The sequence below is a fragment of the Odontesthes bonariensis genome, chromosome 18 (assembly GCF_027942865.1).
Source record: "Odontesthes bonariensis isolate fOdoBon6 chromosome 18, fOdoBon6.hap1, whole genome shotgun sequence".
In the NCBI taxonomy this organism is placed as follows: Eukaryota; Metazoa; Chordata; class Actinopteri; order Atheriniformes; family Atherinopsidae; genus Odontesthes; species Odontesthes bonariensis.
Genome location: NC_134523.1, coordinates 3,420,326 through 3,433,608, shown reverse-complemented (window position 1 = coordinate 3,433,608; position 13,283 = coordinate 3,420,326). Strand labels below are relative to the sequence as shown.

Here is a 13,283-nt window from a genome sequence, read left to right as displayed (position 1 = left end):
TTCACCTTTCTCCTCCAGCGTGAGTTGTGCCTCTGTGCCATTTTCAAATGTGCCCAACTGTTTGCCTGAAATAATTTCAACAGTAGAGATACATGCGTGAAAATGATACATATACAAATTACATATATTCATAGTACAGTGTATATATATATATATATATATATATATATATATATATATATATATATATATATATTACTGACATATAATAATCACCAACTTATCTTTCACACCATTTCATTATTGGGGTATTATAAGGGTATTATATTTAATGAAAATGTCGAAATACTGAGTGTAAAAAAATAGGGCCGGCTAATTAATTAGAAGCTTTGTAATTAATTAATCGAAATTAATCGCAATAAATATTCATAAAATATATTGTACATGCAAAACTAACTAAAGCTAAACTCATAAAGAAAATAAGTAAACTGATTCTTTAGAAAAAGTGTAGCTTTATATACTCACCACTTACAGGAGCTGTATCATGGATCTTTGTTTTCTTCAACGAGTTGCATTTGGCGCAAACGAGTTGTGAACTTTGAACCCAGTAAATGATGCAGCCCTAACGTCAACATTTCATTGGGAGAGAGCGCCATCAGTCACAAATACTGCATCATGATTGGTAAATTGACATAGGTCTGACAAAGTCTTAACGGTTTGAGTGCGGGCTGCGGGCAGGAGAAATGGAGAAAGAAGGAGCCGTTACTGGACGTAAAAGAAGGTAAGCGGCATATTTGTCAAGCGTAATTTGGGTAAAACTTTGTAAAAATTTAAATGGCGAGTACTTATGTTGGTTCAGATACTTTTTTTGAAGAAACTGGTTGGTATATGTGGCAAATAGTGAAGCTAGCTAGTGAGGCTATATGCCTGGAGCACATGTGGCCATGAGCATTGGTTCCCAAACGTGCCGCGGGTCAAGTCCGGGTGTGCGGTGAGATTTGTGACATATCCAGGGTTCTACATTAACAGCCGCCAACCCGCCATATGTGGGTTAAAAATAATTTTCGTAGGTGTTAATAAAAACTTGCTAGCCAGTTTGGCCGGTGATGCATGATGCAATCATGTCGGTCAGTCAGATATTTTTACTTGTCCTTTGTTGTGCCTTGGGCACAAAAAGTTTGGGAACCACTGATTTAAATAATATGCACTTTGGGCTATTTTTTTTGTTCACAAACAGTGAAGTGAGATAATACTGAACTCCATTGAAAAAACTTTCAAATTTGAAAAACTATAGTTGACCTTCAAAATTTTACCTACAAAATATGTGCCGAATGACATTGAAGTGGCTAATGAATGTTATTTTTTCATTATTATCCCTAGGTTTAACCCAAGACTGCTCTAAACAAGGCTTGTTGTAAATGTATGTATGTTTATAAGGGAGTTCTGCAGGCAGCTGGACAGAGTTCAGTATCTCCAGCAAACACCTCCAGTGTTTCAGAGCAGATGCTTATTGTTTCATGACTTAAACTTAATTTTATATACTTTTTCATGTGTTAGTTCTTCAGATTTCTGTGGTTGGTTAATTATATTTTATATATAATTAGCAAACAAGACAGCAAGTCTGATTTGGTGATCAAATCTTACCTTAAAGGTATGATTTTTGGCAATTAAGATATTTGCTTTGGAGCCTCATGCATATTTAAAGTGCTCGCTGTGGCCAAAATTGTTATGTGTTGAAATTTAAGAGGATATATCCTCTTTAAGACATTGTTTTTCAGTTCCTGACTTGTCTGATATGGTTACAGTAACACATCTCTGTATCCAAATGTTTCAACAAGTTTCTGTACCAAATTATGATATTTAATGACATGATAAAACTAAATAAGACATTGAATCACCTTTTTAAATAATTAAAATGTATTCTACTTTTATGTATTTCACAGAATGGATGGCCCAGCAGGAAATGCCAAAAAAGAGATGCCCAAAAGAGCGCGAAACCCACCGAAGAAGATGTGTTTTTATGAAGCAGACCCCGGCTCACCCAAAGACGACTCAGATGGTAATTGAGTTATTTTTTCACTACATTGCTCTGCTCATTTTTGGTGTAATTGTCATTTCTAACTTACTTTGGACACTATAATAACCAAAATCTTTGACAGTCTCTGGTCTCTTATGACTTGGATTATTATTATCAATATATTGGCAGTTTCAGCCACAAACACTGATTTACAGGATTTTTTCAAAAGAAATGTCAAGAAAGGCGAGAGTAACCCCCACTTGAAACTATACATTTTAGTGACAGAATTTTACAACTGTATTGGTCAAATTATCACTACATTTGGGGCTGGGAAATTGATTAAAAAAAACAAGATAATAAAGTCTATGCAAAAAGAATAAAGTTAATGCTAGTTGAAGGCTCAAGTGAAGAAACAAATTTATTTTGCTAAGGTCTAAGAGGATTAGAATTGAGACCAATAAGATATAGTACCATGATAAGTAAGATTTATTTTTAGCCTGTTCTAGTTTACTCAAAATCTCCTTTATCTGTTCATTTTCAGGACTTTTTGTATTTTTGACCTTTGAAGATGGATACACGGCAAAGATTTTTAATGTCTGTGATATACAAAGCAAAGATGATAAACCCACCGCCTGTCTTAGAGATCTGAAGCCAGGGGAAGAAGTACTTGCAAGATGGTCCGACAACAAGTTCTACAGCGCCACAGTAGACTTCGTTGGAACAGTTAACAAGACAGTGGATGCCAAGAAGGCCACAAAGAAAGACATGAAAAAAAAAGATGCAGCTGCTCAAAGATTCTACAACCTTCCATCACTACCTCAAACAGATCAGTCCACCTCTGAACAGGATCATCCAAATACTGTGGATCACAAAGTCATCCTGTCTCCAACTACCTGGCCAGTGTACCAACCTCCACCTACCGAGTCATCTTTACCTATCCAGCCACAGCACCAGCCTGTAACTGCCCGGCCACAGTACCAGGTTCCAGTTTCCCAGTCATCGCCACGTACGCATCCATGTTACGAGCTTCCACCTATCCAGCCGCCCCACCAGTATGTACCCACTCTGTCTCCAGTCACACATTGTTCCAATCTTTCACAGTATTCAAAGCATCACCAATCTCACACGGCACTGCCCACATCTTCAGACCTGTCAGAACAACCTGTTTTCATGGATTTGGATCACCAAAGATAGCCACCAGCTCCTACTGTAACAGCCAAAGAAAGCTTTCTCAAAATGTTGTACAGTCCTAGTAAAAACCAAACACTTGCTGTTCTTGGGGACCAGAGCCAGCCTAGTACATCTGAACATGAGACTTCTTCAAGCTCGTCATCTGCAGATACTTTCATCATCGAGCGTGATCCACTTCCAGAATATGGAGAGCCAATTTTCAGTTTGCCTGAATCAAGAGAAGACAGATCATGGAAGCCATGCAGGGCATGCAAGGCAAAGGTGGAAAAATTAGTGGAGGAGAAGGCCACACTGCAGGATGTGCTGTGCAGTATAAGTAAGTACATTTTGTCTCTCTGTTGCAGTTAATTGTTCCTTTAACACTATTACTTTTTCCTTTCACAATTTCCCTAATGTACCAAATTAAACTAAAACTTAAAAGCTTTTAGCAATTTGGAAAAAATCTTAGCCCATCCTGAAATCTCTTTATTTATTTATTTATTTATTTATTTTTTTTTTTTATTAATTTATTTTGAACTAGTCTTTTCCTTTTCTTTAGTTTATTTTTGCTGCTGTGTCCCTGTAAGGTAATTCATATTTTGTGTCACAGGTGGTGAGCACCTCGAGGCATTAAAAAGCTTTCTGAGCAAAGTGGAACAGATCCAACCTCAGGCTGATGTTGGGGCTCCAAAACACAGATCTGGGAAGCAAGAGCTGTTTCCAGAAAGTGGCCTATTCATGTCTTCTACCCGCCTGGCTGCAATACATGCAGAAGCAAAGAAGGACTGCCTCAGATTGTTCCATCTTCTTTTCGATGAGTTTTTTACTGCAGAGGAGTGCCGAAATGCTGTGGCCTTTGGGAAGCACGGGAAGGTGCCAGATGGGAAGACAGTCCTGGATAAGTTCAAAGTCAGTGGGATTCTAAGTAAGTACATTGCTCATTGTTAACAATTTATGGAAATATGGACAGGTTGTGGAAATCCATCAGTTAAAATACATAACATAAAGAAGAATTATTTTCAAAAATTAATTTGTTGTCATTCTACTTTTAATTTCTAGTTTGTTTTCCCCTCTTTCTTCTGCCCCTTCTCACATTCATCACAATATCTGGCCAAATTTGGTATAATTTCTTATGTGTTAGAACCCCATGTGTCACATAGCTACATTTAAAGGGACAGTTCGCCTCTTTTGACATGAAGCTGTATAACATCCCATATCAGCAACATCATTTATGAACATCTTCTTACCCCCTGCTGCGTCCTGTGAGCAGAGTTCCAGCCTCGTTTTGGTGTTGATGAAGGTAGTCCGGCTAGTTGGCTGGGGTTTAAAAATAAAGCGTTTTGCTTCTCAAAACAATATGCGTTCAACAGAGTAATACATTTGCATCACAAAATCGTTCATCCAGAAAAAGTCAGACCTCACAAACGCTTGGCACTATTTTCTCTCCCTTCGTATCACTACGGGCTGTGTAAACTGTGCAGACCGAGCAGCAAACACCGTAACAGGCGCGGCTGTCGGCAGGCGGCAGCAGGCAGTGATACGAAGGGAGAGAAAATAGGGCCAAGCGATTGTGAGGTCTGACTTTTTCCTGGAGAACAATTTCGTGATGCAAATGTATTACTCTGTTGAACGCATATTGTTTTGAGAAGCAATACGCTTTATTTTTTAAACCCCAGTCAACTAGCCGGACTACCTTCATCAACACCAAAACGAGGCTGGAACTCTGCTCACAGGACGCAGCAGGGGGTAAGAAGATGTTCATAAATGATGTTGCTGATATGGGATGTTACACAGCTTCATGTCAGAAGAGGCGAACTATCCCTTTAATGTTTTGATTGTTTCAGTGACCTCACAGTTTTACTGAATTTCCTCGTGTGAACCAGAGATATTTCAATGTGAATTTTGTGACATAAAAAAAGCTCTCAATACTGTCATTGTAACTGCTGTTACATTATGAAATTTGTAATTTGTGCTTTCTTTTCTGTTTTTCTTCTTCTTGCAGCTTACATCATGCGCTGTAGTACCCTGGATGGATGGAAACCGGTGGAGAAAAGTAAAGTAAAAAAAGCCTTCATAAATAAATGCCGCATCAGGGCCTCAACGCTGTGAAGTATTTCATAGGGCATACTGATAGACATTTGTTGAAATGACCATGTTCAAAAAAAGTCCCTGTATACAAATGCTGAATGAGGGCCTTAAAGACTCTTAAAAGTTGTTAAATGTTGTGCAATGTGCACTGTTGTAAAGTTGTGCTGATGCTGCTCAAAACACTGTTGGACATTGGTACTGTTTTAAAAACATAGTTTTACTGAAAAGAGCATTTATATTTCAGTTTTTATAATAATGTGAGAATAGCTTTTGCTGTCTTTCAATGTTAACTTTTTTTTTGTAAACATTATTGTTATTGTTAACCTTATTACAGCTCCTTGAAATACTCAGTCATTGTACTTAGTCATTGTTTTGATTTTGAATAAAGATTCAGATTATTCATTCCAAAAGGGAAATCAATTTGTCTGTCAGCTCATTTGCTATAGAATTATATAGCTTGATGGCTGTTGGGGTGTATGTGTGTATATATATATATATATATATATATATATATATATATATGCTACTGTGTGTGTGTGTGCGTGTGTGCTATGGAGCAATATGGTGCACGTGCGTGCGCGCGCACCATATTGCTCCATAGCAGCTCCAGTATGGCTCATTTTCTTGTCCAAGGAGAAATAAAGGAGCCATTAAAAACACTGAATTGAGATTAGCAAGGTATCTCCCTTAAATCTCAAGTATGACTCCCTCTAATTACTCTGTCTCACCTATTGCTCCTAGTGAATTTTAGGAGAAACACATGAGAAACATTTTAGACAAAATAGAAACTAAAATGAGGCTGAGATGAGAATCTCAAATTTGTCTCCTGAGTTATAGAAGAGCAAGCTTTGAGCAGTAAAATTTTCCTCTGGGTAGCACCTTCAAAGTCATAAATAAAACCAATTTACACTCCAATCAGATAGGAATAGATGGAAATTTTGAAAGCTGTCTAAATCTTGGCAATATAAAGTGCCTCTCTTTGGATAGAAAAAAAAAAGGCCAAATGTGGGTGTGTAGGAAATGCTTTGAAAGATGAAGCGTTGACTTTGTGGTTGACAGGCAAGTACTGCCAGCACTGTGTGTTGCCGTTCGGAAAGCAGCAGTTTGCACATACCTGGAACCTCTTCAAGACCATAACTGGTGCTGTCGGGCTGAAAGCGATCAGGTTGGACCTTCATGTTTGGACACAGGACATCTGAGAAGAAAAGACAATGGTTCAGTTAGGCGTGCTGTCAGGTAAAATATGATGCTCATGTAGGTGCACAGGAAGAGAAGTGTTCAAACGCTTAGGAAAACTTTGTAAATTCCAGTTGGAGATCTAATCATGTGTTACTGTTTAATTAGAAGTGGAAGCCAACCAGAAAACCTCTGAGGGTTCACACAAAAAATGGCGAGAGGAGCTGGATTGTTTGTTGTGATTTCAACAGCACCAGTGTAGACAGATTGCCCTCTTTTTGCTATATCTCATGTCTGATGTCTGAACGAGTGAAATGCTCTGATGGGTGGGAGGTTTTATATTTCCATACACGCATAGTTCAATGATGGTGGTGACAGTGAGAAAGGGAACACTTCAGGTTGAGTTTTTATTGGCAGGAGGGGTAATTTTCTATTTGTGTCAAGATGCCAGCTTCACTACTAAAGAGTGCAGAGAGGGACACTCTTTACTTTATTGGAGGTAAATGTTGGCTTAAAGATGTGAAGAAAATTTTTAAAGGATTCACACCTCTTATTGAAATGTCAGTCAGTCGTTTCAGATCATTTCTTCCTGGCTGATATTTTGCAAGGCCTGCCATATCATTTCTTGAAAGTGTCTTGAAACCAAATATAAGAATAATCAGTATTTCTCTCAGCAAACACGGGCAACATGAATGAGCTTGTGCCTCATGCGCAACGTGAGCTCATGGATACGCGTATAAATAGCGCTCCTCTTTGGGCACATTCTTTCATGTCATTTACAGTAATTTCAAGCTTTTTGCTCTTATTATGATAAGTCAAATCGTTAGGGCAAGGGTAAAAGTAGAGAGCAGGGTGCGATCCGGTCATGTAGTTTGAACTGACAAGATAATGCGAGAAAGGATGCTTAGTAATAACACATGGTCTATCTTGGTGTATTATAACTACTCCTTAAAGACAGGCTGTGAAAAGCGCAGAATGTATTGTAATCACACACAACACCACTTGCTGTGTTTTTTTGTATAATAGTCATGTAGCCAATTAGTCATGCTATATAAGCGCAGGTGCCCTATCAACCAGTAAACAAATGGACTTGTCAAGGTTGTTGGGGGAGTCGGTGCGATAAGCAACGCTGTCTCGTGCCAGGTGGTAAGAGACCTACTTTGGGTGATGGAAAAATACGTAGCAATTTCACAACAAAGGCTCAAAAAATGTGCGATAGCTACGTTTTCCCTGCTCGGCTCTCTAATGCAACGCATCGTGCCACTGATGACCTTTCCACTCCCGCTGCCACATGACGACGTTAACGTTCGCGATGTAATGATAACAAGGGCTGTTTGGTAGTGTGAAAACCCTTGACCTTCAAGCGTAAAATTGCTGTTTCAAATTCTGATCTGAGCAATCCTTTCACTTTCTCTACTTCCATGAGGTCTTACTTAGCTACTTTGATCCCATGCGCCCTCAGTTAGGAGTTAAAAGTACATGGTTCGGGTTCAAATGAATGTATAATAGTTAGGCTTAGATGTACAAAAATGCACGGTTAAAATAAGAAAACTATCCTTTTTCATGTACTTTACCCACTGGTTGCACAGTGTTGTCATAGGTTGTCACAATTTTTAAGCCTGGATCGTGAAACTTGGGCTTCATCTGCTACAACTTTATCTGACAGACTGTGAACCTGATCAAACACATTCTACACAATGTGTAGAATAGAGTGCCACGAAGCAGCATGCTTTTCAGCCAGCTGGGGTGCTGTGTAGCTTAACTGGTTGAACAGGCCCCATATACAGAGGCTGAGGTCCTCATCACAGCCGGTCAAAGTTCAAGGCCCAACTTGTCATGCGACGGTACCTCTCTCTTCATACTTACCTGTCACACTCCCAGTGCTGAATTACTACCAAAAAAATCTCCCCTTACAAGTGGGTAGGAAAATAAGAAGTGGCTGAGAAAAGGTCAAAAGACCTATTCTATAGCCAGAGTTTGGTTTGTCTCTTCTGATCTGTGTTTGCTGGCCAATGACGGAGCAGTGATGAGGAGGATCTGTGGCATTTCTGGATGTAAATGACGAAGTCTAAGGTGGTAAAACAAAGTTTATTTTTCATTTTCATGAAATGAGCACGTGCAGCACATTCAGTTTCATTCATTGTCGTAGCAAGTGTCTTTGCTAATGTTATTTCACAGGCTGTTTTTTTTTTATTCAGCTTGGTTTTTCATGATTCAATCAAACTCTTCAGCGCACGCATTTTTCTATAAGTGACCTGAAAGATAAATAACATGTCATAAAATAGTCTTGCCCTGTTTCAATGGGAAACGTCCGAAAGGAAAATCTGCACCTCGCCAACCAAACTTTCAAAGTAAAAAAAAAATTAATTTCGACTTAGATGCTTTTTACTTAGATTGAAGTAAATGTGTAGTTTCAAAGTTACTTTTGGGATTAATGCTGATAGGACTAATCTTTTCTTTCTTTTTTTTTTTTTACTTTTGTTCTTGCTCGTATCGTTGGTTTAGACACCAGAAATACTTTGCTAGAGTTAGGAAAAGGAAGAAGTCATGGTTTGAAATGTGTGAAATACAGCCTTTTTAAAACCCTGCATGTTTGGCACAACAAAGACCGAGCTCTTCTGGCTAAAAGACATTGCGATTATACGTATCCGTGGTTTCTGGAAACATAAAAAAGCAACACCCTCCTGACAACTGGGACTCTCATCTCTCTTGTAGATAACTTGATTTTTGCTCAGCACAACCTCATATTTATGTCTGTATTTTTTCTTTTTCTCTTGTGAACTGTCCTAACTACTACTGGATAAACTGTAATAAGGCTATTTGCACATATTGCCTTCTAGGTGACACGTCGTAACTTTGGCTCATCAAGCATCATCATCAGTAAAACTGCAATAGTCAGTGTTTCCATCAGCCTCAGATGTACTTTACTAACACCCTGCACAGTGCTGTGCTGTCTATACATATGGTGTCATTACCTTTGTTGTATCAGCAAGCACCGAAAACCTGAAACTAATCAAATGGCCATAAAGGAAACAAGTGGAAATACTCATTCTCACATTGACTATAAATCTACAAAAAGTGTGATTCTTTTAAGGGTGATTACTTTCCAATATCAGTCTATATTTCCAAATGTCTCATCACCAACACTAATGCTGTAGATGGATGTAGTTTCCCCAAATTAAATCCCATGGTAATCAAGACAAACTGGGCTTTACTAGTATTCGAAAACATCACCTCAGTCTGCTCCCTCTCATAACTTTTGGCAAATTTAAGCAGATGAATGAAAAATGAAAACCTTTCACCCGTCACACACGTCTGGAAGACTTTCAGGCAACAGCAAATCGGGATGATGTCACTGGTTTGTGTCCAATCTGTTCTGAGGAAATTCTCATTAAACTGTAAGCCAACAGCCTGCCTGCGTTCTCCTAACTCGATCTGTGATACGATCTGTGACTCAAAATACACTCCGGCGTCCCTAGATTGGGTCAAGTACTTGCACATCTTGTACATCAAGTTCATGTCTTATAAAATCCTATAATTTTCTTAAGTCACAGCTATAAAAATCATCATGTCAGAGAGGCTATGAATCTTTATTGCTGTTGTTTGTGTCACCATGGCTCGTCTCTAGTTAACTGACAGCATTAGTATAGCTTTTAGTCATTCCACAAGGAGCAGCACTGTCTCTTTTATTTATTTGTTGAACTTTTTTTCATTCAAACTGAAAGGTCCTTTTGTCTAGTGTTTGAGTCTCCTAACGTGATAATAGAAGACCTCCCAACGGATACTTGGTTTATATTGTTTAGAAAGCCAGCCTGTCAACCAAAAATTACCGTTCTGTGAACGAATGGAAGTGCGTCACTCTTATTTAAAGACAGCGTTGTTGCACAGCCCTGAATCTTAGCATGCTGGATAGCTGAGCAACTCCCTGCACTTGTGGCCCTGGGGCTATAATTTAGGGATTTGACTAGGAGTGAAATTGGAAACAGTGTAAAACCTGCCTTTGCTTGAGCACTACACACCTACAACCAATATTTTCTTTTCTCTTTTTGCTGCAAACAGATTGGTAAACTTTTCATTTTTGGAATTACTTGTGCTCTCGTTCACTATTACGGCTGCTGAGTCGTTTTCAACAATTTAAGCTTCTGGAGCTGCCAGTTTGTCACGGTGGTGACGTACGGCCACACTTGTGATCTTAGGAGCGTGTATTCTTAGGTGAGGCCACTCCTGCCCTAATGAATCGGTGCAGCACGAAATAAACGGTGCCCATTTTTAAACCTATAGATTAAAAGGTGAAACATTTAATATAGACATTTGAGCGGCTGCACTGGACCCACTTGAAACATTAGAGCTATAATTTTGGAGTGAAAATCACTGGCATTGCTCAGGGAGCCCGTTGCGCTGACCACTGATATGCTTGGAGGCTAACTCGTGGCGATTTCAGAGATTACGGGAAGAAAACTCTGGAACTTTTTCTCCAATGGTAAATTTAGCCTTAGGCTATTTCTGAAATAAAAACTAGCTGCACAGCATGCCTCATAATATACAGCCTACATTACTTGCTGCCACACAGAAAATCCATTGACTCCAGCAGCAAGGTCAGAGGTCACTGGCTTTAAAATGAATTTACAAGCTGCCTTTAAAGCCCAAGCGGTGTTTGATTTGGCAAGACGGTAGTCGCTGAAAAAGAATAGGCATCATACAGTCTGAGTCATCACTTTGTTTAGAGGACTCTGCTTTTGTCTTTTCAAAACTGACGACTTAGAGCCAGATTTAGAGCTAGATTTAAGACACACATTGCACATCCTTTAAATAATCTCAGGCAGGAATTTGAAGCAGTGGAGCAGAATAAGTATCCATATTCTCTGTGAAAAACCAGCACAGAGATGTTTCCCATTTCTCTACACAGCCACAACATGAGGCCATTATAAGTGTTTATTTTCGAGCCTGTTTCAGTTGATTTATGTAGCTGTGTGAACTACTTTTTAAGCCCGTGTGCCTGTGCTGAAAGAATTTTCTCAGCACAATAGTGGAAAAACCATTGAGGTCTGCATAAGCTTTCCAGTGCTGAACGCCTCTGCTCCGAAGCAGCAGTCAAAAAGGCAGCTGTACCACAGATATGTCTCGGTTAGGAAACTATCATTTACAAGACAATTTTTGCAGCAGCCCCCCCAAACATCACTGAAGTCAGTGCAGCAGCAGTGTGCAGCTCTCCTTGGTTGGGAGGGGTTTTTGTGGTTAGGGTCTTTCCTTTGCATGGTGGTTAAAGGTTAAAATAAGAGCGTAATTTCATTAAATGCACGTTCCGGGTGTGGCAGGCTCTTCAAAGCCAGGCTTCAAAAAGAAGCGATGCAGTGTGTAGTGTTAGTGATACGTCAGCAAAAAGCCTGATAAATGACTTACTCTCACAGAGCCTTCTCCGCAGTCTGCCCCTGATTTTGTCAATAGCATTAAAGTCGGTCACATGGAAGACGTGGGCATTCTTTGGCTCGGCCGCGATCTCCTCCAGCTCTTCCCTCAGAGCCTCCCCGATGCCCACAGCAAACATCCTGACGTTGGCTTTGGCAGCTGCCTTAGAAGGTTCCAGAACATAATCCTGGCTTCGGCCATCAGTTAGAAGGATGGCCACCTTCTGAATGCCTCTGGCGGCGGGTCTTGCACCGTTGCGCTCGATGAAGATGTTGTCGGTGGTGTAGCTGATAGCATCCCCAGTCATTGTATTTCCCCCTAAGTAGCGTATATTACGGGCAGCTCGCTTAACGTCTTCTAGGGTCCTGTGTCGCCCCAGGTTAAACTCAGTGGTGGCTCTGTCACTGTAGCGAACCACGGCTACTCTTGTCTTGTCAGGTCCCACGTCAAAAGACTCCACCAAGTTGGCAACCCATTGCCTTATCTTCTCAAAGTTCTCCTTACCCACACTGGACGAGGTATCCAGGATAAATGCCAAGTCATAGTGGACATTTTTACACCCTGTAGTAGACAGATACAAAGGGATTTAGTCACTTATAGTCAGTTGAGACTCAACGGCAGCTGTTATGTCCAGATCTTTATTTTTAGCCATCTTACCTGCCCTTTGTGCTTCTACTCTCTTGCTGGAAAGGGTCAAGGCCAGGATGAACCAGACCAGGGTGATCCTAAATCCCAGCCGTAACTCCATCTCGGCCTTGGCTGCAATCTGTTTTGTTTAGCTTTCTACCACCATCAAGCTGTCCAGTCTGCGGAAAGGTCAGTGGAAAGATCAACAATTTATCTTTGAAGGTTTAAAGCTCAATGTATAAATGTACAGCTGAATTGGAAATACTTTTTTACAATCTAAAGCTGTCCCCTTGTACCTTCCCTTCACTCAAACACAAGCAGAATTTATAAGCATTTGACCATAGTGGAAGAAGTACCTCCTGTAGAGCATGAAGATTGCTATGAGAAGCAGGCCTCCTCCAGTGGCTGCTGCCACATCTTTACTTTGACAAGGGCTTTATGGAAAACCAATTTAAAACTGTATTGGCACTTTATTTGTATAAAGAAACTTGAGCTCCTACAAGAAAATCCCTTTCTGTTGTTGGTATTTCTTTGGTGTGGAAGCTGGCAGGAAATGTTCTCCATTCTCAGGACATGTAAATTGAAACCTAAGACTGAATTACACATCTCTCCACAGTAGCAAGTGAATTCTCCATCCAGAGAAAGCTGGACTAACCAAAGGTGGTTGAAACTTGCAGCCAGACTGTTTCTTAACCCTCTCCACGTGCGAAGAGTGCTGACGTTGTGCTGTCTGAGTTTTTATTTTTACTTTTTCAAGGTTTAGGACAGTACGTGTATTTGTAGTCGACGTCAGAGTAAAATTTGTGCCAGTTTGATGACGCCACATACAGCTGATCTGTCGGTTTCTGCTCATTTATTA

General features: G+C 39.9%; 2 protein-coding genes across 2 annotated transcripts in view; one reads left to right on the top strand and one right to left on the bottom strand.

Annotated features, from left to right (window-relative positions):
- Positions 1 to 12,594, bottom strand: part of col22a1 (collagen, type XXII, alpha 1) — a 70,886-nt gene extending 58,292 nt beyond the window's left edge. Inside the window, exons 1-3 of the mRNA XM_075449920.1 lie at positions 12,455 to 12,594; positions 11,792 to 12,358; positions 6,330 to 6,410 (exon numbers count right to left, since the gene is read on the bottom strand). Coding sequence (XP_075306035.1) covers positions 6,330 to 6,410; positions 11,792 to 12,358; positions 12,455 to 12,545 — 739 coding nt within the window. The 5' untranslated portion in view covers positions 12,546 to 12,594. The remainder of the gene's footprint in view (positions 1 to 6,329; positions 6,411 to 11,791; positions 12,359 to 12,454) is intronic.
- On the top strand, positions 3,194 to 5,316 carry LOC142368181 (uncharacterized). The gene is made up of 3 exons (XM_075450321.1): positions 3,194 to 3,464; positions 3,738 to 4,052; positions 5,130 to 5,316. Exons 1-3 carry the CDS (start codon positions 3,194 to 3,196, stop codon positions 5,234 to 5,236), a joined length of 693 nt encoding a protein of 230 aa, XP_075306436.1. The 3' UTR covers positions 5,237 to 5,316.
- Positions 12,595 to 13,283: the final 689 nt, after the last annotated feature.